We start from the raw sequence: 27,973 nt of genomic DNA on the forward strand, positions 1-27,973 counted from the left end.
GAAGAATCTCTTTCTATAAGAATCATAGAAACATTTGAGTGAGTTGCATAGCTGTTAGAGCATCAGAATCCGAAAATAAAAACTAATTCTAAAGTCCCTTGTCATAATACTAATAATATTTTAAGATTAAAAAAATACTTACAGTTTTATATTTACTCCCTAATGTCTTACATTATTTGGGTCTTGTTTTCCTTTTAGTGCTTACTTTTTCTCCTCTTCTGCTATGGTTGTAAGCCTCCCTCTACTTCCCTCACAGCCTACCAAGAACTAAAAGGGAAAGTTTGAGGGAGGCCCACATGATGGTTCAATCACATGGCAGCATTTAACTTTAGCAGCTGAAAATGCTATGAGTGGGTCATGAGAAAACCTTTTAAAATGAAATCACTCACCAGGCGCAGTGGCACATGCCTGTAATCCCAGCACCTTGAGAGGCCAAGGCGGGCAGATCACGAGGTCAGGAGTTTGAGACCAGCCTGACCAACAAGGTGAAACCCCGTCTCTGCTAAAAATACAAAAAAAAAAAAAAAAAAAGGTGGGCGTGGTGGTGCACACCTGTAATCCCAGCTACTCAGGAGGCTAAGGCAGGAGAACTGCTTGAGCCCAGTAGGCGGAGGCTGCAGTAAGCCGAGATAGCCCTATTGCACTCCAGCCTGGGCGATAGAGTGAGACCCTGTCTAAATTAAAAAAAAAAAAAAAAAAAAAAATCACTCTACTTCATCTCAATCCAGTTCATGAACCAAAGTTTGTGAACCAGTAAGCTAGAAAGAGTGAGCAGTTCAACTTGGGCTTGTCTATATCAGTCTCAGGTATCCTTGTCCATCCCCAGTAAAAAAATCTAAAGCAGCAGGCTGGGCACCATGGCTCATGCCTATAATCCCAGCACTTTGTGAGGCCAAGGTGGGCAGATCACTTCAGCTCAGGAGTTTGAGACCAGCCTGGGCAACACGGTGAAACCACGCCTCTAAAAAAAATACAAAAAATTAGCCAGGTGTGATGGCGCACATCTGTAGTCTCAGCTACTTGAGGGGCTGAGGTGGGAGGACTGTTTGAGCCAGGGAAGTTGAGGGTTCAATGAGTGGAGATGGTGCCACTGCACTCCAGCTTGGGTGACAGAGCAAGACCCTGTCAAAAAAAAAAAAAAAAGAAAATCTGCAGCAGCAACGAACTAAGATGAAGGTTTTTTTTTCTTTTTTTTTTTGAGAGGGAGTCTCGCTCTGTTGCCCAGGCTGGAGTGCAGTGGCATGATCTTGGCTCACTGCAACCTCCACCTCCCAGGTTCAAGTGATTCTCCTGCCTCAGCCTCCCCAGTAGCTGGGATTACAGGTGCCCGCCACCACACCTGGCTAATTTTTGTATTTTTAGAATAGATGGGGTTTCACCATGTTGGCCAGGCTGGTCTCAAACTCCTGACCTCAGGTGATCCGCCCGCCTCAGCCTCCCAAAGTGCTGGAATTACAGGCGTGAGCCACCACGCCCGGCCCAGATGAAGGTTTGATAAGATAATTAATAGCTTTCTAATCTCTCCCAAGTGGAAGCATCATACTATACTGTTTAAGATATACAGTTTGAAGTATCAACTCCTAGAAAGTCAGATACACCATTTTCCTAAGAATCAAAATGCATTCCTTCCAATGAAGGGTTTATTAAGGAAAACAAAATTTTAAATGCATTCCAAAGTGAAATACAAACCAATTTGATATTATTTCATCAGTATTTTACATTAGTTACAGTAAAATATCTATTCATTAGCATGATTATTTAGGAATATGTCTACACACACACACACACACACAAGATTTTTTAAAATATGCTTCTCTAAATCCATATAAATGCCAGAACAAAGACAACGAAAACCTTTGGACAACCTGATCTCTTTAAAATACCTATCACGGTAATCCCTAAATATTTTCATGTAGGATGAGTTTGGAAGTAAGTGAGAGAATGGGTCAATAAAGTGGGAAGCTAGATGGGTATACAATGGGCAGGAAATCAGGGCTGACAAGGGAGAAATGACCAGGCTTACCCAAAAGGCGACAGACTAGATGGACACATTATTATAGGTATGAATCTTTTAAAATTTTCAAAATAAATAGAAAACCACAGTATTCTGAAACTGGTTTCTTTTTATGATTTAGCAAATATTAATCTCAAGACAATTTTAAGAGGGAAGAGAAAAGAACTAGGCCAGTTGGATGACCATGTAGTTCTTAAGGATTCTATCCAAAGTAGTGGCTCTCAACTTTCTTTCTTTGTTTTTCTTTTTATGCTCTCTCGGCAGAATCAAGCTCTCAACTTTCTTACTTTCATGATCCAACCATGTCCCATGTGAGTGCTTAAAAAAAAAAAAAAAGGCCATTGCCATGACCATTCCATTAAATGGCACTTATTGGGTTTTCTTCTCCTGGCATCAAAACATTCATTTGGGCCAAGTGCCAAGGCTCATGCCTGTAATCCCAACACTTTGGGAGGCTGAGAAGGGCAGATCACTTGAGTCCAGGAATTCGAGACCAGCCTGGGCAACATGTCGAAACCCCCATCTCTACAAAAAATACAAAAATTCCCCAGTGCAGGGGGGCGGGGGATAGATCTGTAGAGATAGACGGATAGATGGATGGATAGATGAACTTAAGCTTCAACTACTTTTAAGACATACATTTGCGTGTGGTGAGGAGCATTGGGGAGGGAAGGAGAGGAAAGAGAGGAAAAGAAAAAAGGAAAAATAATTTGTACACTGTTTGTAGATATAATGGCTTTAGCTCTCAGTTCAGAGAAGAAACAGAATCACGTAGTAAGAAGTAAGCAAAAAAGTAAGAGATTTTAGCTGAATATTATGAACTATTTGCTAGCTCCCTTTAACTAGAATGGAGACTAAGGTATTATTTTACTCAGGGGGAAAAAGGTACAAATCAAATGAGATAATGCATATGAAAGCAATTTATCTGGATAGGGCAAAATTACACTAAGCCAAGCTAAATTTTGGCATTACTACATGTATCAAATTTGAAAATATGTACAAGCTTTCGACAGAATTTCCATTTCTAGGCAGGTACTCCACAAAAATTCTCAAACACTGGCATAAAGACTTTAGTAAATAAGAATGTTCAGGCCAGGCACTGTGGCTCACGCCTGTAATCCCAGCATTTTGAGAGGCCTAGGTGGGTGGATCACCTGAGGTCAGTTCAAGACCAGCCTGGCCAACATGGCAAAACCCCATCTCTATTAAAAATACAAAAAACGTCCAGGAGCAGTGGCTCACACCTGTAACCCCGGCACTTTGGGAGGCTGAGGCGGGCGGATCACGAGGTCAGAAGATCGAGACCATGCTGGCTAACACGGTGAAACCCTGTCTCTACTAAAAATACAAAAAATTAGCCAGGGGTGGTGTCGGGCGCCTGTAGTCCCAGCTATTTGGGAAGCTGAGACAGGAGAATGGCATGAACCCGGGAGGCGGAGCTTGCAGTGAGCTGAGATCGCGCCACTGCACTCCAGCCTGGGCGACAGAGTGAGACTCCGTCTCAAAAAATATATATAAAAAATACAAAAAACATTAACCACGTGTGGTGGTAGGTGCCTGTAATCCCAGCTACTCAGGAGGCTGAGGCTGGAGAATCGCTTGAACCCAGGAGGTGGAGGTTGCGGTGAGCCAAGATCACGCCATTGCATTCCAGCCTGGGTGACAAGAGTGAACCTCTGTCTCAAAAAAAAGAATGTTCAATGAAATTTTGCAATAATAAAAACTGAAAAACAACCCAAATTTCTTTTTCTTTTTTTTTTTGAGGCGGAGTCTCGCTCTGTTGGCCAGGCTGGAGTGCAGTGGCGCAATCTCGGCTCACTGCAAGCTCTGCCTCCCGGGTTCACGCCATTCTCCTACCTCAGCCTCCCAAGTAGCTGGGACTACAGGCGCCTGCCACCTCGCCCAGCTAATTTTTTGTATTTTTAGTAGAGACGGGGTTTCACCATGTTAGCCAGGATGGTCTCGATCTCCTGACCTCGTGATCCGCCTGCCTCGGCCTCCCAAAGTGCTGGGATTACAGGCATGAGTCACCGCGCCCAGCCACAACCCAAATTTCTATCAGTGGGATGATGGTTACATAAATTATGCTACTGACATTCCATGACTATGCAGTGGTTGAAAGGAATGAAATAGATCCATATGTATTGATATAGAAAGGTCTCCACAACATAGAGACTGTTTAATACACAATCTAAGTCATACAACTAGGTCTACTCTGTCACGATTCTATACATGTAAACACTAATAAAAACAAAACTACTACCATATATTTCTATGTGTTTACATGTATGTATCTAAATGCATAGAAAAAGTCTGAAAGCATACACATGGAATCATCGGTAATGATTTCCCTGCTAGAGTAGCAACCAAGATGGGAAGGGAGAAAGAGTTTATGTATAAAAAGGGGACATTTACTTTCTATTCTATAAATTTATATTGTTTTATTTTTACTAGAATAAACTATTACTTGGATCGTTTACAACACAAAGATATAGCATCCAGAATTTGTAACTCTAACAGATAGAATCAAAAGTTTCTCTCTTTGATTTCACCTTTCCCCTACTTTATCCCCACCATTAGTCCCACCCTCATCGCCCCTTTCCTTTGCATCAGCTTGTTATACTTGGATATTGGTCAGAGACTAAATTATTTTGTACTCTCACCGTATCCCAGATTTGCAGTTTGATTTGTTTTCCATCAATGTTGACCATACGAGCTCCAAACTCCACACCTGTTGGTAAAGACCAGGAGAAAGAATGTGATTCTCATGAACAGCAGCCACGTGGAGTGGGAGGTTCCTGCCTTTCCTCAATGTGTTATACCCATCCTTTGTCTGGAGTCAATGCCACTAATTCCATTATTTTTTTTTTTTTTTTTTGAGACGGAGTCTCGCTCTGTCGCCCAGGCTGGAGTGCAATGGCGCGATCTCGGCTCACTGCAAGCTCTGCCTCCCGGGTTCACGCCATTCTCCTGCCTCAGCCTCTCCAAGTAGCTGGGACTACAGGCGCCCGCCACCACGCCCGGCTAATTTTTTGTATTTTTTTTAGTAGAGACAGGGTTTCACCGTGGTCTCGATCTCCTGACCTCGTGATCCGCCCGCCTCGGCCTCCCAAAGTGCTGGGATTACAAGCGTGAGCCACCGCGCCCGGCCCCACTAATTCCATTATTGCTGCCTATTTGCTCCAATTAATTTCGTGTTTCTTAAGGTTCTTCATTTCCCTTCTAGAATTAAAAAATTGTGCTCAATGACCTCAGGAATGTAACCAAAAAGCAGATATGGGAAAATAAAACCAATTAAGAAGTCAAATTTAAAAAGGTGAATACTTTTTCAGCAATGTTAGTTAATGCTTAAATTTGATTGGGTAATATTCAGTTTTGTAACTTTTCCAAAAAACTCCTAAAAATTCTGGAAATATTTCCTGACACTTTCTCAGTCACTCTTTAGTCTCTACTTAAAACAATACTTATTTTTTTGCAATTCCAGATCTTTTTCTTTAAGAGCCTAAGAAATAGGTTCTCAGAAACAATACTTTTTTTTTTTTTTGAGATGGGAGTCTCGCTCCATCACCCAGGCTGGAGTGCAGCCGCGCGATCTCGGTTCACTCACTGCAGCCTCCACCTCCTGAGTTCAAGTGATTCTCCTGCCTCAGCCTCCCAAGTAAGTACCTTACAGGCACACACCACAACGCACACCTAATTTTTTTAACAATACATTTTATATCTCCAATAATTGCCAGAGGCACAATTAAGCATTGTTGCCTTAAGCATTGTATCATTAGCCCTTACCACAAAGTGAGAATTCGCTCAATAGTCCCTTTAAAATACCTTTTGGTTGATACTGCCAAATCCTTTTCTAACCCCATCAATTATTTGACTCTAAATAAATCCGTTAGGAACAGTGGTAGCTTCAGATTTCCATACAGGTGGGACTTGGAAGTAGCAATATGGTAAGAATGGGGATGTACGGGTTTTATTTAGAAACTGCATTTGCATGGCAAGAAATCTAGTTTCATACATGTTGTTTATTTGGACTAGGGTTATGGAGATAACGAAGAGGGAGTAGTTAAAAGCCCCTTCAGGCCATGCCTTATCACAAACGTGTGGGAAATGTTAATATTTTCCAGGATCCCCAGTGCGTTTGAGGAACTGTTAACACACTCTTTTATTTAAAAGAAAGTTTTTAGTTTTATTTGCCTATTAATTCTAAGGCAGGAATGACTCTTCAATTTGCTTCTTCACCAATATAAAAAATGTCCACGTATTGGTGTTTACTTTTTAAAAGTAAGGCTGGTATTAATTTACCTCAAAGCACAGATGAGTTTATAAATAAGCAGTTATGCTTTCGTGGGATTTTCCATAAACATACAAATTGTATTTGAAAAAAAATTATATGACGAGTCTATACCTCACACTCTAAAAAGTTACCTTTAAATTATATACTCTCTCTTACACTACTCCCCACATATCAACGTTTGATTGGTCACTTCATTAACATAACTTTGGACTAGTTTAAAGTAGTGAGGAGTAACTTTTTACTTAGAACACTGAAGGCTGCTGACTTTCCGCTTTAGCAATTTAGCTAGTCAGGTTTTATCATCTGTTCTGGAACAAGTAGATGCACTTACCTATTGTGAGGTCGTGGACAGGCTGGAACCGCTTATCTGTAAACTGCAGGAGGAGACATGACTTCCCCACACCTGAAAGAGAAAGCACACTCCTGGAGTAACCCAGCCCTGGAACACCTTCCAGAGTATGGACTTCCCGGACCAGAGAAGGGGGGCCCCCGAGCCCCGCCCCCGGCCGCCCCGCCCGTCTCGAATCGCCCAGCCCACAAAGTGAGCCCCGCCCCCGCCACCCAATTTGGGAGCTTCGGATGCCCGCCCCAGCCTTGAAGGCGAACCACCTGAGGGTTACCTGTGTCTCCGATGATGATATACTTGAAGAGATAAGCATAAGTCATGGTGTCGCGTCCTCTGGGTTCCGGGTCCGCCCGACTTCTACAGCCACTTACCTCCGACCTCTCTAGCCACTCAATCTACCGATCTTCTTCTTCTCTCCCCTGCCCCCCGCCCCGGCCCCACCGCCCCTCCGGCTCCTCTAGCACAGATCACGTCTCTATTGCTCTCCCCAGAAATCATCCTTAGGTCGGGAGTACCCAACGCCACCTCCAGGGACGCCTCTAGCACTTCTACATGCCATTATCCCTCCAAACTACAGGGGGCAATAGGCCAGCGCCTGACTCGTTGCAGCCCCACGGCGCCCCTTCCAATCAGCAGAGAGTAACGCACGTCCTTGCGGAAGTGACGGCAGTTCCGAGACCAGTGGGGGCGGTGGGAGCGATGAGGGTCTGAGACGGTGGGAGCGGTTGTGTGAAGATGGAGGTAGGAACCTGATAGCTAAGAAGGCTGGCGAGAGAACGCGGCCGACTGGGTTGAAGCAGAGACGGGAAGCCGGGCGGAGAGGCGACTGACGGGAGAGGAGAGAGAGCGGGGTTTGGGGAGTGTTGTCAGAATGTCGGGGTCAGAAGCCATCGCTCCAAGCTGACTCCCTGCTCCCCCTAACTTATCCCCGCGACTTTCTTTTGGTTTCCAGTTTCCCGGAGGAAATGACAATTACCTGACGATCACAGGGCCTTCGCACCCCTTCCTGTCAGGGGCCGAGGTGAGCAAGAGCTGCCGACGCCGCGGAGGGAGGGCCTGAGGCAGCGGTGGGGTAGGGTAGTGGGGAGGAGAGCACGGACTCCAGGGACGGGGGCTGGGAACCAAGGGCCGCAATTGGTGTTTAGAGAAAAGTGGCGGTTGCTTCTGAGCCTATGGGGACTATCTGGGGAAGTCTTGGGAAGTTGCTGTCATCAGAAAGCAAGGTACTGGAAAGAGATAACCTGTTTAAAGAGAAAAGGGATTCTGGATTAGAAGACAGAGTGGAATTGTCTCCTTTCTCTGGGGAGAAATAGCTACAATAATCTTAGGGGATCGCAGTGGAAAGAAAATGTTTCAGCAGTTGAAGAAATTGGAGGGGAGGAGCTTACCTAGCAGAGAGTTAACCGTGAAACAGCATGTGTTCGTTCCTGGAACGAACTCTGTTGAAGGGGTCTTTTTAAATTTGTTTCATTTAAATTTCCTACTGGTTTTCTTTTGTTTTGAGACAGAGTCTCGCTTTGTCGCCCAGGCTGAAGTGCAGTGGTGCAATCTCGGCTCACTGCAACCTCTGTCTCCCAGGTTCAAGCGATTCTCCTGCCTCAGCCTCCCGAGTAGCTGGGATTACAGGCGTGCGCCACCACGCTCGGCTAATTTTTGTATATTTAGTAGAGATGCAGTTTCACCATATTGGCCAGGCTGGTTTCGAACTCCTGACTTAAGGTGATCCACCCGCCTTGGCCTCCCAAAGTGCTGGGATTACAGGCCTGAGCCATTGCGCCCGGCCTAAATTTCCTACTTTGATAAAAAGTTTGTGGTTACCTTTACCTACACGGTGTCAGCTTGTTTTGCTAATGCCAGGAGGAAAGGAAATAGCTGCTAGAGAACATAAAAGAGTTGAGTAGGACATGTGTTTCAATTTGCCGGTGACTCAGACGTTGGGCACATTACTTCATCTTTGTATGTCACAGTTGCCCCAGCTGTCAAACAGCTGTAATAATGGTTTCTTATGCTGTTTTAAAGTAGAAGTAAAGATTATGATGAAACTCTAAAGTATTCGTTAAAAAATTTTGGTTGAAATATTGTCATAATATAGAAATGTATCACTTGTTTAGGAGAGGCAAAAGAGAATGGTGGAACAGACAAAACTTTCTGTCTTTGAGAAACTGAAGTCTTGAACCATCTGCCATTTTTTGAAGATTTTTATGTTTATTTTCAAAAGTGGTGTGGACCATTTGCATCAGTTTTTTGTACCAAGAATTGTCAGTGGCTGTCACATGGGTTTATCCTATAATCCTAACGTTTTCATGGATGAAAATGGGGTTGACAAGGGGCAGTTGCTAGTTTAACTTTTTTTCTTTTTTTTTTTTTTGAAACAGTCTCCCTGTAGCCCAGTCTGGAGTGCAGTGGCACGATCTTGGCTCACTGCAGCCTCCACCTCCTGGGCTCAAGTGATTCTCCTGCCTCAACCTCCCAAGTAGCTGGGAATACAGGTGTGTGCCACCACACCCAGCTAATTTTTTTTTTTTTTTTTTTTTTTTTGTATTTTAGTAGAGACGGGGTTTCCCCCTGTTACCCAGGCTGGTCTCGAACTCCTGGCCTCAAGTGATCTGCCCGCCTTAGCCTCCCAAAGTGCTAGGATTACAGGCATAAGCCAGTGTGCCCGGTGCCAGTTTAACTTTTTTGTTGCTTTTATTTATTATTCTCATAAGCAGGGTAAGTGTGAATCTAGTATGCAACAAAATTTGAAATGATATAAAACCTAAATCTGGGCCCAGCACAGTGGCTCCCAACTGTTTGGGAGGCTGAGGCAGAATTGCTTGAGCCCAAGAGTTCTAGACCAGCCTGGGCAACGTGATCAAACTCTGTCTCTATAAAAAATAATAATAATTAATTTTAAAAAAACAGCTGAGGCCGGGCGCGGCGGCTCATGCCTGTAATCCCAGCACTTTGGGAGGCCAAAGTGGGCGGATCACGAGGTCAGGAGTTTGAGATCAGCCTGACCAACATGTGAAACCCCATCTCTACTAAAAATACAAAAATTAGCCGGGTGTGATGGTGTGCGCCTGTAATCCCAGCTACTCAGGAGGCTGAGGCAGGAGAATCGCTTGAACCTGGGAGGCAGAGGTTGCAGTGAGCTGAGATCGCGCCATTGTACTCCAGCGTAGGTGAACGAGTGAGACTCCGTCTCAAACAAAAACAGCTAAAATCTGCTTGGTGCTTTGCACTCTCAGTTGCCAGTTTCTTCTGAGTGAGATCTCCATTTTTAAATTTCATTATTTGAGTGTTGCAAATCTCACATTGGACTTATCTGCATGAAATTCCCAATTTCTCCTCAATCAGGTCTCCACAGTTTAAATTTTGTTATTTAGAGTGTTATAAATTTTACGTTGGCCACATTCATGCATAAGTGCATTTTAAAATTAAATACAAGTAGCTTTCAGTTTACCCACTGTTCTTAATTCTCTACCCCAGTTATGAAGTTGAACAATCAAGAGGTAGCCACATAAAAAAAAAAGTGGTTCCTTTTTGCTTTTGCTTTTGTTTTTAATAGAGACAGGATCTCACCATGTTGTCCAGGCTGGTCTCAAATTCCTAGGCTCAAGCGATCCTCCCACCTTGGCCTCCCAAAGTACTAGGATTGCAGGTGTGAGCCACCATGCCAGGACAGAAGTGGTTCCTTTTCACATCAAGAAGCTTCCCATGAAGAATCATGTTGTATGGTGAAGAAAAGTAAATTGAAAGTATTAATAAGTAATATTATAATAAAAAAGAAAGAAACTTTCCAGGTTTGAATCTGTCCTTTGCTTTTGTTTTTATGACTTAAGAAATCTTATTTTATTTTGCCAAGAAACCGATAGCTAAGTTTTAGGCTCAATTTCAGTAGCTTCCTTTTGCCTAAGGCTCCTGTCATTGTTAGCAGTTCTCCATTTTCTCATTACAACTTCTACACCTTCCCTTTCCCTTGGTAGCGGTGGTAATGGTTGTTTTATAACTTTTATTTTAATGGGGTTATGGTTTTACTGTGAGCCATCCCAAATATATCTTAGAAGTAGGTAAAGGTAATATTAAAAAAAGGTTTTTTTACAAGAGAGGAAATTTTTAGACTTTGCCGACCCTCCCCCAAAAAATAGTTGCCCATAAAAAGTTCTAACCATTAAAAAAATGAATAATTGGACTCCACTGTAATTAGGAACTTCTTTTCATCAAAAAACATGATTAACAAAGAGGCATTCCACAGACTGAGAGAAGATATTTACAATACATATATCTAACTCATATTCAGAATATATCAAGTACTTCTGCAGAGTAAAAGAAAGAATCCAATTTAAAAGGAAGCAAAGGCCAGGTGTGGTGCTCACACCCCTATAATCCCAACACTTTGGGAGGCTGAGGCGAGTGGATCACCTGAGGTCAGGAGTTCAAGACCAGCCTGAGCGACACGGAGAAACCCTGTCTCTACTAAAAATACAAAATTAGCCGGGTGTGGCAGCGCATGCCTGTAATCCCAGCTACTCGGGAGGCAGAGGCAGGAGAATCACTTGAACCTGGGAGGTGGAAGTTGTGGTGAGCTGAGATTGCACCATCGCACTCCAGCCTGGGCAACAAGAGAGAAGCTCCGTCTCAAAAAAATAAAAGGAGGCAAAAGATTTGAACAGTCACTTCACAAAAGAAGATGTCCAAATTGCCAGTAAGAGTTGGCAAGGATGTGGATAACTCTTTTTTTTTTGAGACAGAGTCTTGCTGTGTCGCCCAGGCTGGAGTGCAGTGCTGCGATCTTGACTCACTGCAACCTCCACCTCTCACGTTCAAGCAACTCTCGTGCCTCAACCTCCTGAGTAGCTGGGATTACAGGCATGCACCACCACACCTGGCTAATTTTTGTATTTTTGGTAGAGACTGGTTTTCACCGTGTTGGCCAAGTTGGTCTCAAACTCCTGACCTCAAGTGATCCACCTGCCTCAACCTCCCAGAGTGCTGAGATTATAGCTGTGAGCCACCTTGTCCAGTGGATGTGGATAACTGAATTATTGCTAGTGAGAGTGTAAATTAATTGAGCCACTGGAAAACTGGCAGTACCTACTAAAGATAAACATGCCCCCCTAACCTATGACCAGGTAAATTCCACTCCATGATATGTACACAACAGAAATGATTACATATGTTCACCAAAAACATGTTCCCAACAACTTTATTCTTAATAGCTTAACGCTGCAAACAACTCAGATGTCTATCAACAGAAAAAAATGGTGTATTTGTTAAAAGGAATACTATACAGATATCCAAAATTAAATTATAAATGCAATTGGATAATCTAAACAATATATTGTTGAGTAGAAGAAGACAAACATGAAAGACACTATATTCATTCATATTTTTAAATGAGGGTCAAGAATAGGCAAAACTGAACTATCAAAGTAGTGATACCAGTTGTGAAGGGAAGGAAGTATTCACTGGAAAGGGGCACAAGGAAATGTTCTGCATCTTTGATCTGGATAGTGATTACTTGGATGTTTGCATATGTAAAAAATCCATTAAGCTATACACTTAAAATTTATGTACCTTACATAAGTTATATATCAATGAAATAAATAGTAATAATTTCAAAAGAGTAGCAGTCCAGAGATAGCATTGCCTGAGATGGAAAGTTCTATGATCTGAAGGCAATTTAATCTTCCTGTTTCTCTTTTTCAGGTTAGCTCTAATATAGTGGTATTATGCTTAGAGCACATTGGGGAAATAATTAGGCATAAAGGTACCCATCCTTCAGTAGGAAAAGTAACTAACATTAGAACCAGTTCATTATTTCTGGCTAAATAGGTAAAATTTTCACTACTACATCAGTTTTTAAAAACAGTTATTTAAATGACCCATAGTACCAGTGTATTCTTGAATAAATAGGTGTTGGATTAAAATAAATTTCTCTAAAATGAATAATCTATATAATAAACTAAAGAAATAATAGATTGTATGTTTTGGGATCAGAGAATGAAAAAAGGGAGAGAAATGGTATTTTTGATTTTTTAGTTCTCTTGATATTTAAGCATCTTTGCTTATAAACTGTAATTCCCAAACCAGCCCCTCCTTCAAAAAGGCCCAGGAATTGAACAAAGGAGGAAAGGAAAGCTAAGTTAGAAGGTAACTGCATATCATGTTCCTGTTTTCTCTTTCTGTGTCCAAACCACTTCTTTTTAATATTTGCTACAGTTTTAGCTTTGTTTTATATTTAACAGTCTAAAGTGTGATCTGGTTATGTAATCCACTAAAATAAAGTAAGTTTAGATATTCATTTTTGGATTTTACCCATAATTTTACAGATCATTTGTAGTGAAAGAGATTTTAGTGAATCTCTATGTTTACTATAGCATGTGGTTTACCTTTCTGTTTCCTTTTTTTTTAACCTTCTGTATTCTTGATAATTGTAGTTATCTCACTATTCATACTTGAAGGAATAAAACAGAACCCAGAAAACCACCATGAAAGCCATAGGTACTGAATAACAAAGCTTTTCCACATCCCAAGGGGTGGTGTATAGAAAGAATGCCTTGTCGAATGGAATCTCTCCATGTCTAATTTTTTTGTTATCATTGCCCAGTTCATTTTATGTAGCCATGTCTAATTTTTTAGTGTACGAGGAGAACATTCCAGGTGGTTTATGAGGGGTAGTCACTTGTGGAATACTGGTCCTTTGTTTTGGATATGAATTTTTATCCTTTTGGGGTTCTCATTAACAAATAGTATCATTTTTATATCCTGACAAAGTTGCTGTTTTGTTGTGGTAAGCGGAAAAGGATAGGCATCTTTGCTTTGCCAAAGCAATCTGTATGTTAAAAATTTTGGAAACTACTATTTTACTATTAGTCTAGTACAGTAAATGTTTCCCTTGATCCTTCTTCCTGTTCCTATAACTTTTTTTTTTTTTTTGGTATGAGAATTTGGTAAAAATCTTTCTACCTTCTACCTTAAAAATGCTCATGTAAACCTAAACTGAAATATCAGAAAGAGTCATGGACTGGAAGTTAAGAACTTCCACACAATAACAAAAATTATGGGCCAGACACAGTGGCTCACACTTGTAATCCTAGAACTTTGGGAGGCCAAAGTGGGAAGATCACTTGAGCCCAAGAGTTCAAGGCTGCAGTGAGTAATGATGGAGCCATGCACTCAGCCTGGGCGACAGGGTAAGAACCTGTCTCAAAATTAAAGAAAAAACAACAACAAAACAACATACATATATACATGATTTGTGTACTACTGAGAAAAGTTCAGTTCTTGGGGAAAGTTTCAGTTTTTCCCATCAAGAACTGCCTGGTATTTTTTGTTATTTGTGTGTGTGTGTGTGTATGTGTGTGTGTGTGTGTGTGTGTGTGTGTGTGACAGTCTTGTTCTGTCATCCAGGCTGGAGTGCAGTGATGTGATCTTGGCTCACTGTAGCCTTCAACTCCCGGGTTCAAGCGATTCTCATGCCTCAGCCGCCCGGGTAGCTGGGATTACAGATGCGCACCACCACACCCAGCTAATTTTTGTATTTTTAGTAGAGATGGGGTTTTCCATGTTGGCCAGGCTGGTCCTGAACTCCCGACTTCAAGTGATCCACCCACCTTGGCTTCCCAAAGTACTGGGATTACGGGTGTGAGCCACCACTACCAGCTGAGAACTGTGTGTTCTTATGCTCCGTGTGCTTATATCTTATATCTCAGACAACGACCAGATTTTTTACCATACCAAGTAAAATAGTAAGGAGAAGGAAAACTGTATATATATCTTTTTGTCTTTTAGGAAACTTTTACAGATGTGATTCAGAGAGATTAGGCATTTCACAGACATACTTTTTTCTCCCTAGTTTCTGCTAGCTGGAAATTTTCTTTCTAGCAATGTCTTTTTTTTTTTTTTTTTGAGACAGGGTCTTGCTCTGTCACCCAGGCTGGAGTGCAGTGGCACAATCTTGGCTCACTGCAACCTCTGTCTCCTGGATTCAAGTGATTCTCCTGCCTCAGCCTCCTGATGTAGCTGGCATTACAGGCACCCGCCACCACACCTGGCTAATTTTTGTATTTTTAGTAGAGATGGATTTTCACCACGTTGGCCAGGCTGGTCTCGAACTCTTGACCTCAGGTGGTCCACTCGCCTCGGCCTCCCAAAGTGCTGAGATTATAGGCATGAGCCACCGCACCTGGCCTTTATTTTCTTTTCTCTTTCTTTCTTTCTTTTTTTTTTTTTAAGACATGGTCTTTGTCTGTCACCCAGGCTGGAGTGCAGTGGTGCAGTCTTGGCTCACTGTGACCTCTGACTCCTGAGTTCAAGTGATCCTCGTGCCCCAGCCTCTTGAGTAGCTAGGATTATAGGTGTGTGCCACCATGCCTGACTAATTTTTTGTTCTTTTGGTAGAGACGGGTTTCACGGTGTTGGCCAGGCTGGTCCCGAACTCCTGGCCTTGTGTGATCCGCCCACCTGGGCCTCCCGAAGTGCTGGGATTATAGGTGTGAGCCACTGCTCCCAGCCTAATGTCTTCATTAAACCAGAATTAGAGGCTGGGCACTGTGGCTTATGCCTGTAATCCCAACAGTTTGGGAGGTCAAGGCAGGGTGATGACTTGAGCCCAGGAGTTCAAGACCAGTCTGGGCAATATGGCCAGACCCAGTCTCTACAAAAAAATGTAAAAATTAGCCTGGTGTCATGGCCAGGCGTGGTGGCTCACACCTGTGATCTCAGCACTTTGGGAGGCTGAGGAGGGCAGATCACCTGAGGTCGGGAGTTCAAGACCAGTCTGACCAACATGGAGAAACCCTGTCACTACTAAAAATACAAAATCAGCCTGGCATGGTGGCACATGTCTGTAATCCCAGCTACTAGGGAGGCTGAGGCAGGAGAATCACTTGAACTTGGGAGGCGGAGGTTGCGGTGAGCTGAGATCACGCCATTGCACTCCAGCCTAGGCAACAAGAGTGAAACTCTGTCTCAAAAATAAAATAATAATAAAAATTAGCCTGGCATGGTGGTGTGCACCTATAGTATCAGTTACTTTGGAAGCTGAGGTGGGAGAATCACTTGAACCCAGGAGGCGGAGGTTGCAGTGAGCAAGATCACACCACTGCACTTTATCATGGGTGACAAAGGAGACTCTATCTCAAAAAAAAAAAAAAAAAAAAAAACTGCCAGGTGCATGGCCCATGCCTATAATCCCAGCACTTTGGGAGGCTGAGGCGGGTGGATCATGAGGTCAGGAGATGAGGCCAACATGGTGAAACCCCATCTCTATTAAAAAACACAAAAATTAGCTGGGTGTGGTGGCACACACCTGTAGTCCTAGCTACTCGGGAGGCTGAGGCAGAAGAACTGCTTGAACCCGGGAGGTGGAGGTTGTAGTGAGCCAAGATCATGCCACTGCACTCCAGCCTGGGCCACAGAGCAAGACTGTCTCAAAAAAAAAAAAAAAAAAAAAAAAGACAGAAATGGTCATAATAGAAGAACCTTTCAGGATCTAGAGGAACCTTGAGGTCTGTAAGCCAAACACTTTGGAGGCCGAGGCAGCAGGATTACTTGAGCCCAGGAGTTCGAGACTAGCCTGGGCAACACAGGGAGAGCTGGTCTGTACAAAAAATTTTAAAAATTAGCTGGGTGTGGTGGCACATGCCTGTAGTCCTAGCTACTCAGGAGGCTGGGGCTGGAGGCTTGCTTGAGCCCAGGAGTTCCAGATCAGCTTGTGTGACAGAGCAAGACCCCATCTCAAAAAAAAAAAAAAAAGGAACCTTTAGGAACTCTATTTAAATAATGCATTGTTCAATTATGAAAAAATAAATGTTGGTACCTATTGAATTTGATCTCAATCAGTTTATATTTACTATGCTATGTGTTAGATTGATGGAATTTAAAGTTTCTAAAATTCCAATTATCTGTTATAATTGGTTGGGGTAGGGGCAAAGTAATCATTATTAGGATATTATCATTCATAACAATGGTTAATGATGGTTATTAAGCCATTATATGTATCAGGCAATGTGCTAAGCTTTTATGCATGAAATCTCACTTATCCTCATAATAACCATGTAAGGGGATTACCATTATAATTCCCATTTTACAGATGAAGAAAACTTGTTCAAGGTCTTGTACCCAGGTCTCTCTGACAGCAGTCTCTTGCTATTATTTATAAATGTCTACTGCTGCAAATGCCACCACTTAGATTTTAGTGTCAAAACAGAACCATAGCAGTTAACATATCTTAGATCAGACATTGGTCTGTTAGCTGCATGAGTGGTGGCCTCATTCAGAAAAGAAAGAATGTATTATTATTGACCTAGTTGGACTCAGAGGAAGAAATTGGGTCTTTTTTTTTTTTTTTTTTTTTTTTTGAGATGGAGTCTTGCTCTGTCACCCAGGCTGGAGTGCAGTGGCGCAATCTCAGCTCACTGCAAGCTCCGCCTCCCGGGTTCACGCCATTCTCCTGCCTCAGCCTCTCCAAGTAGCTGGGACTACAGGCGCCCGCCACCACGCCCGGCTAATTTTTTGTATTTTTAGTAGAGACGGGGTTTCACCGTGGTCTCGATCTCCCGACCTCATGATCCGCCCGCCTCGGCCTCCCAAAGTGCTGGGAAATTGGGTCTTTAGCCAACTGGAGTAATCCTTTTCCTCTCTTAGAAGCTTGGTCAGAGCAAGACTAGCATTTTTGGCATTGTTGAGGTTTTCTGAAAATCCTATACAAATGGGAATCTTTATTTGTTGTTAACATTATAATTTGTAAAGTGGAGAAGAAGTAGGAAACTCTAAGTGCAAATATTTTAGAGGGGGATAAAGTTCCCATGACAGTACATTTTAGCATCTGTTTGAAAGGAACCTAAAACAACAAAGTATAATTGGCTGTCTGACAGCGAATTTCTGTGACCTAACAGTTTAGATGTAATAATTGTGAAATAACTGCTCTATTAGAATCTTTAGAGAGATTTCAAGGATCATAGTAAACAGGTTATAAAGGCTATGTCCTAAGTAATGGTACTGAAAGAATTTTTCATTAGAACAATAGGCATAATTTAGGACAAAAGAGATGGTAGTGGTAGAAAAGAGATAAAAGAATTGAAAATTGTGACTGATGTTAGCAGCCTTGAATGTACCAAATGACCAAGGGTATCAGAAGAGAGATTGGTAAAAATAATAGGTTCTAAGAAATTGATTATAAAATAGGATCCTAAGCAGAAAAAATGTACCCTGAGAATCTCTAGTACCCCATTATGTTCTTCACTTAGTAGTATGCCATTTCTCCTCTTTTCACTAATTCTTTTCCCCCTTTTTTCTCCTACAGACATTCCATACACCAAGCTTGGGTGATGAGGAATTTGAAATCCCACCTATCTCCTTGGATTCTGATCCCTCATTGGCTGTCTCAGATGTGGTTGGCCACTTTGATGACCTGGCAGACCCTTCCTCTTCACAGGATGGCAGTTTTTCAGCCCAGTATGGGGTCCAGACATTGGACATGCCTGTGGGCATGACCCATGGCTTGATGGAGCAGGGCGGGGGGCTCCTGAGTGGGGGCTTGACCATGGTAAGGGGCAAGACATTGTTAGGCTTACCCCAGCTAATGGGCATGGCATTAGGGGAGACAAAAGTTACTCTTTATTCCCTATGACACTTGGGTATTACTTGTTTCTCTTCTTGTGGCTAAAGGCTCACCAACAAAGACTTAATTTCACCTGAATAAATGAAATTTACCATGTAGGTAGATTTTACTTGAAAAATAATTTAAAATTGTACAATGTCTGGTTTGAAAATTATTTACTATGGTTTTTGGGAAAAAGTGTTTTCTGCTTTTATTATGGCCTTCACATCCTAGGATTCAAATTTGAATGTGATAGCAGGCACAAGGAGGGATTTATTCAAAAATGGCCTGAATCATGTTGAGAAGCCAGCAGAACAGAGCTTAAAAAAAAAAAAAAAAAGGTCTGAGCCAAATATAGCATTGTGGATTATATGTAATATAAATCAGTATATTGGGCTTCCAGCACATCAAACCAGTAGCACATCTTCATACTCTATATTTGATGCCAAACTTTAATATTGGCCTTATTTATGCTGACTGCCTGTGTATTACAATTTTAAAAGCTATTATTCTGGGAGGGTACAGACAGGAAGTTTTTCTTTACTCAATGTGTTGTTACTACCTATATATTACTGAATAAGTTGATAGCTCTTTGACTTGTCCAACAGTACGACTTCTCTGATTATTGTTAGTTCTTCTTTTGAGTGCAAAGAAGTAAATTCATTAATTTCTGTACTTTTTTAAAAAGCTTATTTTTTTATTTTCTTTTTTTTTTTTTTTTGAGACAGAGTCTCGCTCTGTCGCCCAGGCTGGAGTGCAGTGGCGCAATCTCGGCTCACTGCAAGCTCCGCCTCCCGGGTTCACTCCATTCTCCTGCCTCAGCCTCTCCGAGTAGCTGGGACTACAGGCGCCCGCCACCACGCCCGGCTAATTTTTTTTGTATTTTTTAGTAGAGACGGGGTTTCACCGTGGTCTCGATCTCCTGACCTCGTGATCCACCCGCCTCGGCCTCCCAAAGTGCTGGGATTACAAGCGTGAGCCACCGCGCCCGGCCTTATTTTTTTATTTTCATTTTTGAAGACTATTTTATGTCTTGTATTTTAAATGATACAATTTGGGTAGGCAGGGAATTTATAAGCTGTCTTAAATTTTGGTGGGGGGAAGTGGTGTTTTTTTATATTTAGTGTTTAATTAGTCCTTCTGCTTCTCTCAGGACTTGGACCACTCTATAGGAACTCAGTATAGTGCCAACCCACCTGTTACAATTGATGTACCAATGACAGACATGACATCTGGCTTGATGGGGCATAGCCAGTTGACCACCATTGATCAGTCAGAACTGAGTTCCCAACTGGGTTTGAGCCTAGGGGGTGGCACCATCCTGCCACCTGCCCAGTCACCTGAAGATCGTCTTTCAACCACCCCTTCACCTACTAGTTCACTTCACGAGGATGGTGTTGAGGATTTCCGGAGGGTGAGGCATTCCCTGTCAGAATCAATTCTGCTGTGATAGTCTGGGATAAAATTCTTGGGATAGAGAGCCTAATCAGTATTCTTTACCCTTGCCGTGCCATCTCCTCTGCTCTTTTCTGGGTATGGGGTTCCACCTCTCAATTTCCAGTTTATAATTCTCCTCTCAATCCCTCTTCTTATTGGTTCTCCATATTTGACTAATGTCTTTCAATGCTATTTCCGTGATTTTTAGCATTTCTGAAAATTCCATACATGTGGCTAGTTTCCAGACATAATACTTGTCATCGTCCATTGTGTAATTCTCTCTTTTTTCTCTCCTACAGCAACTTCCCAGCCAGAAGACAGTGGTGGTGGAAGCAGGGAAAAAGCAGAAGGCCCCAAAGAAGAGAAAAAAGAAAGATCCTAATGAACCTCAGAAACCAGTTTCAGCATATGCTTTATTCTTTCGTGATACACAGGCTGCCATCAAGGGACAGAATCCTAATGCCACTTTTGGTGAGGTTTCAAAAATTGTGGCCTCCATGTGGGATAGTCTTGGAGAGGAGCAAAAACAGGTGAGCAAATATTGAGGAACTAGTAGTGAATGTTCCAGAAGTTTTTAAAGAGATAAAAATTGAGGTTTTCTTTTTTCTTACGTGTCCTTATCTAATATCAGCTGTTTGTTAATGACGCTTAAATATCATCCCTTGTCTTTGAAGTTGTAGCCATACACTGACTCCAGAAAACCTAAGTAAAATTTTTTTTTTTTTTTGAAACAGAGTCTCGCTCTGTCGCCCAGGCTGGAGTGCAGTGCCGTGATCTCAGCTCACTGCAAGCTCTGCCTCCTGGGTTCACGCCATTCTCCTGCTTCAGCCTCCCAAGTAGCTGGGACTACAGGAGCTTGCCACCACACTGGGCTAATTTTGTTTTTGTATTTTTAGTAGAGACGGGGTTTCACCATGTTAGCCAGGATGGTCTCGATCTCCTGACCTCGTGATCCGCCCGCCTCGGCCTCCCAAAGTGCTGGGATTACAGACGTGAGCCACTGCGCCCTGCCTATTTAAAAATTATTAATAGGCTGAGTGTGGTGGCTCATGCCTTTAATCCCAACACTTTGGGAGGCCAGGGCAGGAGGACTGCTTGAGCCTATGAGTTTGAGACCAACCTGGGCAACACAGGGAGACCCCTGTCTCACAGAAAATTAGCTGGGTGTGGTGTCATGCGCCTTTCGTCCCAGCTGTGGAGGCTGAGGCGGGAGGATTGCTTGTGTTCAGGATATAAAGGCTGCAGTGAGCCATGTTTGTGCGACTGCACTCCAGCCTGGGTGACAGAGCAAGACCCTGGCTCAAATAAATAATTAATAATTGTTATAGGCCAGGCGCGGTGGCTCATGCCTGTAATCCCAGCACTTTGGGAGGCCGAGGCGGGTGGATCACGAAGTCAGGAGATCAACCCCATCCTGGCTGACATGGTGAAACCCCGACTCTACTAAAAATACAAAAAAATTAGCTGGGTGTGGTGGCACATGCCTGAAATCCCAGCTACTCGGGAGGCTGAGGCAGGAGAATTGCTTGAACCTGGGAGGCAGAGGTTGTGGTGAGCCGAGATTGTGCCATTGCACTCCAGCCTGGGCAACAAGAACGAAACTCCATCTCAAATAATAATAATTTTTATAAAAGTACTGCATTTTTCCAATAACTCTCTAAAATAGCTACCATTTCCCGCTTTTAAGGTGGAAACTGGAGCCCATTGCCCAGTTAAGGTCATATAACATTTAAGTGGTAAAGCTGAGACACAATCCAGGTTCTTTAACTCTTCCCATGTGCTTTCCACTAATAATGTCTCCTATAATTCCTCATGTAGCGTCCTTCTGTTCAATTTTTAGATATTTAACTTTTCTAAGTCTCATTTTTTCAATTTATAAAATTAGGCTATTACTTGATAAGCTGCATGCTGTGGCTAACTCTCAAATCCACTACCAAGTTTGGATTTAGAATTATTTATGTGTTTGTTTGTTTTTGAGATGGAATTTCGCTCTTGTTACCCAGGCTGCAGTGCAATGGTGCAATCTCAGCTCACTGCAACTTCCACCTCCTGGGTTCAAGCGATTCTCCTGCCTCAGCGTCCCAAGTAGCTGGGATTACTGGCATGTGCCACCACACCCGGCTAATGTTGTATTTTTAGTAGAGACAGGGTTTCACCGTGTTGGTCAGGCTGGTGCCGAACTCCTGACCTCAGGCGATCCGCCTGCCTTGGCCTCCCAATGTGCTGGGATTACAGGCGCGAGCCACTGCACCTGGCCTATTCTTTTTCTTTTTTGGATTTAGAGTTTAAAAACTTCTTAGAGCTAGCCCAGATTCAGAGGAGGAGGAAATAGGCTTCAGCTCTTCAAGGGAGAAAGGTCATATAGAATGGGAGGAATTCTTGTGGCCATCTTTGCAAACAATTTACCACATTCCATAAGGGAAAATATACTGGTTAGACACAGTCCCAGGCTAAGACAGTTTTTGGATTAGGGTTTATTTTTTATTTATTTATTTTTTTTTTGAGACAGAGTCTCTGTGTCGCCCAGGCTGGAGTGCAGTAGCACGATCTTGGCTGACTGCAAGCTCTACCTCCCAGGTTCACGCCATTCTCCTGCCTCAGCCTCCTGAGTAGCTGGACTACAGACACCTGCCACCACGCCGGGCTAGTTTTGTTTTTGTATTTTTAGTACAGATGGGGTTTCACTGTGTTAGCCAGGATGGTCTCAATCTCCTGACCTCGTGATCTGGCCACCTCGGCCTCCCAAAGTGCTGGGATTACAGGCGTGAGCCACTGCGCCTGGCAGATTAGGGTTTTTGTTACAGAAGTGAGCATGGGTTGATGTTTGCCTTAAATGTAGCTATTCTTGCCAGGCACGGTGGCTCACGCCTGTAATCCCAGCACTTTGGGAGGCGGAGGTGCGCGGATCACGAGGTCAGGAGATCGAGACCATCCTGGCTAACATGGTGAAACCCCATCTCTACTAAAAGTACAAAAAATTAGCCGAGCGTGGTGGCAGGTGCCTATAGTCCCAGCTACTCGGGAGGCTGAAGCAGGAGAATGGCATGAACCTGGGAGGCAGAGCTTGCAGTGAGCCGAGATCACGCCACCGCACTCCAGCCTGGGCGAGAGAGCACGACTCTGTCTCAAAAAAAATTAAAAAAAATAATAAGGCCGGGCACGGTGGCTCACGCTTGTAATCCCAGCACTTTGGGAGGCCAAGGCGGGCGGATCACGAGGTCAGGAGATCGAGACCACGATGAAACCCCGTGTCTACTAAAAATACAAAAAATTAGCCGGGCGTGGTGGCGGGCGCGTGTAGTCCCAGTTACTCGGAGAGGCTGAGGCAGGAGAATGGCGTGAACCCGGGAGGCGGAGCTTGCAGTGAGCCGAGATTGTGCCACTGCACTCCAGCCTGGGCGACAAAGCAAAACTCCGTCTCAAAAAATAAATAATAAATGTAGCAAAATAAAATAAATGTAGCTATTCTTGCCAGACTCCTGTCAATTGGTTGTCTTTCAGAGGTATGCTCAGTGGAATGAGTCTGCCATGGAGGTTGTCCTGACTGTTAGCTTTCAGAATTGTGTTTACTGAGAGAGGTTGTCAGTGATTAGACTAAGATGAATTGTCATTCATTGATAAATAATACAGAACTATCAGTCTTTCCTAGGAGTATGGGGAGTTTTTTTTTTGTTTTTGTTTTAAAGTCTCCTTTTTGCAGGTATATAAGAGGAAAACTGAGGCTGCCAAGAAAGAGTATCTGAAGGCACTGGCTGCTTACAAAGATAACCAGGAGTGTCAGGTAAGAGGGATAGGGTAGATGAATATTTAAACCAGTAAGAAGTTTTTTGGAAGTGTTTGTTAGCAGTTTTAAGAAGTAAATACTGCCAAGTGATTGATTAATTGATTGATTGATTGATGTCTTCTTTTAGGCCACTGTAGAAACAGTGGAATTGGATCCAGCACCACCATCACAAACTCCTTCTCCACCTCCTATGGCTACTGTTGACCCAGCATCTCCAGCACCAGCTTCAATAGAGCCCCCTGCCCTGTCCCCATCCATTGTTGTTAACTCTACCCTTTCGTCCTATGTGGCAAACCAGGCATCTTCTGGAGCTGGGGGTCAGCCCAATATCACCAAGTTGATTATTACCAAACAAATGTTGCCCTCTTCCATTACTATGTCTCAAGGAGGGATGGTTACTGTTATCCCAGCCACAGTGGTGACCTCCCGGGGGCTCCAACTGGGCCAAACCAGTACAGCTACTATCCAACCCAGTCAACAAGCCCAGATTGTCACTCGGTCAGTGTTGCAGGCAGCAGCAGCTGCTGCTGCTGCTGCTTCTATGCAACTGCCTCCACCCCGACTACAGCCCCCTCCATTACAACAGATGCCACAGCCTCCGACTCAGCAGCAAGTAACCATTCTGCAGCAGCCTCCTCCACTCCAGGCCATGCAACAGCCTCCACCTCAGAAAGTTCGAATCAATTTACAGCAACAGCCTCCTCCTCTGCAGATCAAGAGTGTGCCTCTACCCACTTTGAAAATGCAGACTACCTTAGTCCCACCAACTGTGGAAAGTAGTCCTGAGCGGCCTATGAACAGTAGCCCTGAGGCCCATGCAGTGGAGGCAACTTCTCCTGAGACTATCTGTGAGATGATCGCAGATGTAGTTCCTGAGGTGAGCCTTTGTTTTTAAGTCTTTCCTCTAGTCTAGTGGAAATGTATAAAAATGTTTTTGGTTGACCCAATAAAAGTGGGGGTTGCTACTAGCATTTAAGGCCCAGCAACCAGGAGCACAAAACATCCTGCAGATGGAGTTCCTTGCAACAGTGACTTGTCTTACCCAAGGTACTCATACTGGTTTTTTGTTTGTTTGTTTTGTTTTGTTTGAGATGGAGTTTCACTCATTGCCCAGGCTGGAGTGCAATGGTGTGATCTCGGCTCACTGCAACCTCTGCCTCCTGGGTTCAAGCGATTCTCCTGCCTCAGCCTCCTGAGTGGGTGGGTTACAGGCATGCACCATCATGTCCGGCTAATTTTGTATTTTTAGTAGAGACGGTTTCTCCATGTTGGTCAGGCTGGTCTCGAACTCCTGATCTCAGGTGATCTGCCTGCCTCGGCCTCCCAAAGTGCTGGGATTACAGGTGTGAGCCACTGCACCCGCCCTTTTTTTTTTGAGATGGAGTCTCTCTCTGTTGCCTGGGCTGGAGTGCAGTGGTGTAATCTCAGCTCACTGCAACCTCCACCTCTTGGGTTCAAGTGATTCTCCTGCCTCAGCCTCCCGAGTAGCTGGGATTACAGGCACCCACCACTACGCCCAGCTAATTTTTTGTATTTTTATTAGAGACGGAGTTTCACCACGTTCATTGGGCTGGTCTTGAACTCCTGACCTCGTGATTTACCTGCCTCGGCCTCCCAGAGTGCAGGGATTACAGGCGTGAGCCACTGTGCGCCTCATAGTGTTTTTAGTGAGATACATTAAGACAGTCTTCTGTCCCAGACCACTCCTTAACTAAGCAGAGGTCACTAGTTCAACTGGACAGGATATAGCCTCAACAGTTATTTTTCAGAGTGGTTTACCCAAGGATCCTAAACTTTGGACATACAAAGCTTTTCATTTCTCCTAGGTCTTAAGTTCCTCAGCTTGATGTTTTAAATGTGTGTGGGGCAGGGGGTATAGCCAGAAAAATTTAATTGGTTCATACCATTGTTTTTTAAAACAGACATAAATATGGCCAGGTGTGGTGGCTCACACCTGTAATCCCAGCACTTTGGGAGGCCAAGGCAGGTGGATCACCTGAGGTCAGGAGTTCACGACCAGCCTGGCCAACATGGTGAAACCCTGTCTCTACTAACAATACAAAAAATTAGCTGGGGCCGGACGTGGTGGCTCACGCCTGTAATCCCAGCACTTTGGGAGGCCGAGGTAGGCGGATCACAAGGTCAGGAGATCGAGACCATCCTGGCTAACACGGTGAAACCCCGTCTCTACTAAAAAATACAAAAAAAATTAGCTGGGCACGGTGGTGGGCGCCTGTAATCCCAGCTACTTGGGAGGCTGAGGCAGGACAATCGCTTGAACCCGGGAGGCAGAGGTTGCAGTGAGCTGAGATCGTGCCATTGCACTCCAGCCTCAGTGACAGAGCAAGACTCCGTCTAAAAAAAAAAAAAAAAAGCACTACCTCTCTATTCTCACTACTTCACTTGACTAGCCAGGCTTAACAGGGAAAAAAAGCATTAGCACATGGCCACCTTTCTCCTGATGGGAAAAATCTTCCGCCATTCTGCTTGGCAAAGTTCTGAAGCTGGACTATAGCGGGGAGACCAAGAACTCACCTTCTTCTGCAGTTTTGCCCCCCAATGTGAGGAATTGTAATACCTGTTGCTTCATTGGTTTCTACAGATAATTTAGCTAACTAGTTAGCTAGGCAGGGAACAATCTAATCCACCTTGGTGCTCTCTTCTCACAGGTTGAGTCTCCTTCTCAGATGGATGTTGAATTGGTGAGTGGGTCTCCTGTGGCACTCTCACCCCAGCCTCGATGTGTGAGGTCTGGCTGTGAGAACCCTCCCATTGTGAGTAAGGACTGGGACAATGAATACTGCAGCAATGAGTGTGTGGTGAAGCACTGCAGGTGAGCTTACAGTTCTCCCTTTTATAATTCAGATACTGGTCAGTTAATTCTATTGGGAAACATGGTAATCTTGAGCATAAAATCAGCATCTCAGTGTCACCTTACCTTAGGTAGAGTAGGTTGCTGTATATCTATCTGGTCTACTAGAAAAGCTCCCCTGCTTAAGAGCTTACATTTGCCACATAAGCCAAAGATGACGTAATCAGCAGTTCACATTTTTCAGTTACCACATACCTCTCTTATGTATGCTCTTTAAAAATATAATACATTAAGCTGTTAGTGTTTGCAAATATTAGCTTTTCAATCCTTAGTGCAAATCAGACTACTTAGGGAACTAGAATTTGGGGAGAAATGGTAAGCGAAAGTAGCACATGATAATTTGCAATTTGTGAGGGAAGTGGGGAGAAGTTTGGGATATTTTACTCCTCTCCCCAAGTTTTCCTGGGAATTTCCTATAGCTGTAGGACAAGGCATTTCTATTTCCTATTTCAAAAACTCTACAGTAAATTAGCATTGCCTCTACTTCTGACTTTTAAGCCCACTGTTCCTGTTATTTCTAAGGTGATACTATCTCACCATAATGCTATAGGAAATTATCTGGGAACCTATTTGTTTAAGACAGATAAAAAATCCAGGTGGGCCAATGTGGTAAAACCCCATCTCTACTAAAAATACAAAAATTAGCCGGGCATGGTGGTGGGCACCTGTTGTCCTGGCTACTCAGGAGGCTGATTCAGGAGGAGAATCTCTTGAACCCAGGAGGTGGAGGTTGCAGTGAGCCAAGATGATCACACCACTGCACTCCAGCCTGGGCAACAGCGAGACTCCATCTCAAAAAAAAAAAAAAAAAAAAAAAAGACAGATAAAAAGAATATAGCGGCCGGGCGCGGTGGCTCACACTTGTAATCCCAGCACTTTGGGAGGCCAAGGCGGGCGATTCACGAGGTCAGGAGATCGAGACCATCCTGGCTAACACAGTGAAACCCTGTCTCTACTAAAAATACAAAAAATTGGCCGGGCGTGGTGGGCACCTGTAGTCCCAGCTACTCGGGAGGCTGAGGCAGGAGAATGGTGTGAACCCGTGAGGTCCGTCTCCAAAAAAAAAAAAAAAAAAAAAAAAAAATGTATCTAGGCGTAATTCTGTTTCAGTTTGTGTGTAATTCTGTTTTTGTATGTCTTTTTCTCTCTTAGGGATGTATTCTTGGCCTGGGTAGCCTCTAGAAATTCAAACACAGTGGTGTTTGTGAAATAGTCCTTCCTGTTCTCCAAGCCAGTGAAGAGTTATCTGCTGGGAACATGTCCAAGAGCCTGTTTTTGAAACACAAGCTGGGCTTCTGGTAGTGCCTGATCACAACCCATGATGGCTGTTCATGTTTCACCCCTATTCTTCCTTCAGCAGAGGCCAGGCTCTGGAGCAGGGCCACTGAATTTGCTGTAATCTGGAGATGCTTTTTACTTTCAACCACAAGCAGAAATATCAGTGGTAATAGCAGAGGAAAGGGTGAAGGGAGTCTGGGCAAGCAAAGCATAGAGATGGTAGGGGTGGTGGTGGGGTTGAAGAAATTTGTTGGTGTAATTGTCATAGGACTTGCCTAAAATATTATTAAAATTATGGGAATGTACTCAGCTTTGAGCCTAGGAGAAAACGCTACTGTGTGCACCCATTTTAAAGGGTTCC

The 27,973-nt window shown here is 43.6% G+C and overlaps 2 protein-coding genes across 4 annotated transcripts in view; one reads left to right on the forward strand and one right to left on the reverse strand.

Moving 5' to 3' along the window:
• The window catches only part of RAB2B (RAB2B, member RAS oncogene family), a 21,112-nt gene extending 12,515 nt beyond the window's left edge, over nucleotides 1–8,597 (reverse strand). Inside the window, exons 1-4 of one of the 3 annotated variants that reach the window (XM_055289620.2) lie at nucleotides 8,483–8,597; nucleotides 7,631–7,895; nucleotides 6,640–6,711; nucleotides 4,678–4,745 (exon numbers count right to left, since the gene is read on the reverse strand). In XM_055289620.2, coding sequence (XP_055145595.1) covers nucleotides 4,678–4,725 — 48 coding nt within the window. In that variant the 5' untranslated portion in view covers nucleotides 4,726–4,745; nucleotides 6,640–6,711; nucleotides 7,631–7,895; nucleotides 8,483–8,597. Of the gene's footprint in view, nucleotides 1–4,677; nucleotides 4,746–6,639; nucleotides 6,712–6,928; nucleotides 7,168–7,630; nucleotides 7,896–8,482 lie in introns of those variants that run through there. The other 2 variants (XM_055289616.2, XM_055289617.2) reach the window with 2 other exon arrangements.
• Nucleotides 7,146–27,917, forward strand: TOX4 (TOX high mobility group box family member 4). Its single transcript, XM_055289607.2, has 9 exons — nucleotides 7,146–7,395; nucleotides 7,607–7,675; nucleotides 17,945–18,187; nucleotides 19,395–19,655; nucleotides 19,978–20,208; nucleotides 23,379–23,459; nucleotides 23,590–24,339; nucleotides 26,132–26,295; nucleotides 27,487–27,917. Exons 1-9 carry the CDS (start codon nucleotides 7,390–7,392, stop codon nucleotides 27,545–27,547), a joined length of 1,866 nt encoding a protein of 621 aa, XP_055145582.1. The 5' UTR covers nucleotides 7,146–7,389; the 3' UTR covers nucleotides 27,548–27,917.
• Nucleotides 27,918–27,973: the final 56 nt, after the last annotated feature.

Source organism: Symphalangus syndactylus, chromosome 8, assembly GCF_028878055.3.
Source record: "Symphalangus syndactylus isolate Jambi chromosome 8, NHGRI_mSymSyn1-v2.1_pri, whole genome shotgun sequence".
NCBI classification, from domain to species: domain Eukaryota; kingdom Metazoa; phylum Chordata; class Mammalia; order Primates; family Hylobatidae; genus Symphalangus; species Symphalangus syndactylus.

Coding starts and splice junctions, on each gene's coding strand:
- TOX4 (XM_055289607.2), top strand. Junction 18,188..19,394: donor TGAGTGGGGGCTTGACCATG/GTAAGGGGCAAG, acceptor TGCTTCTCTCAG/GACTTGGACCACTCTATAGG. Junction 26,296..27,486: donor TGTGTGGTGAAGCACTGCAG/GTGAGCTTACAG, acceptor TTTCTCTCTTAG/GGATGTATTCTTGGCCTGGG.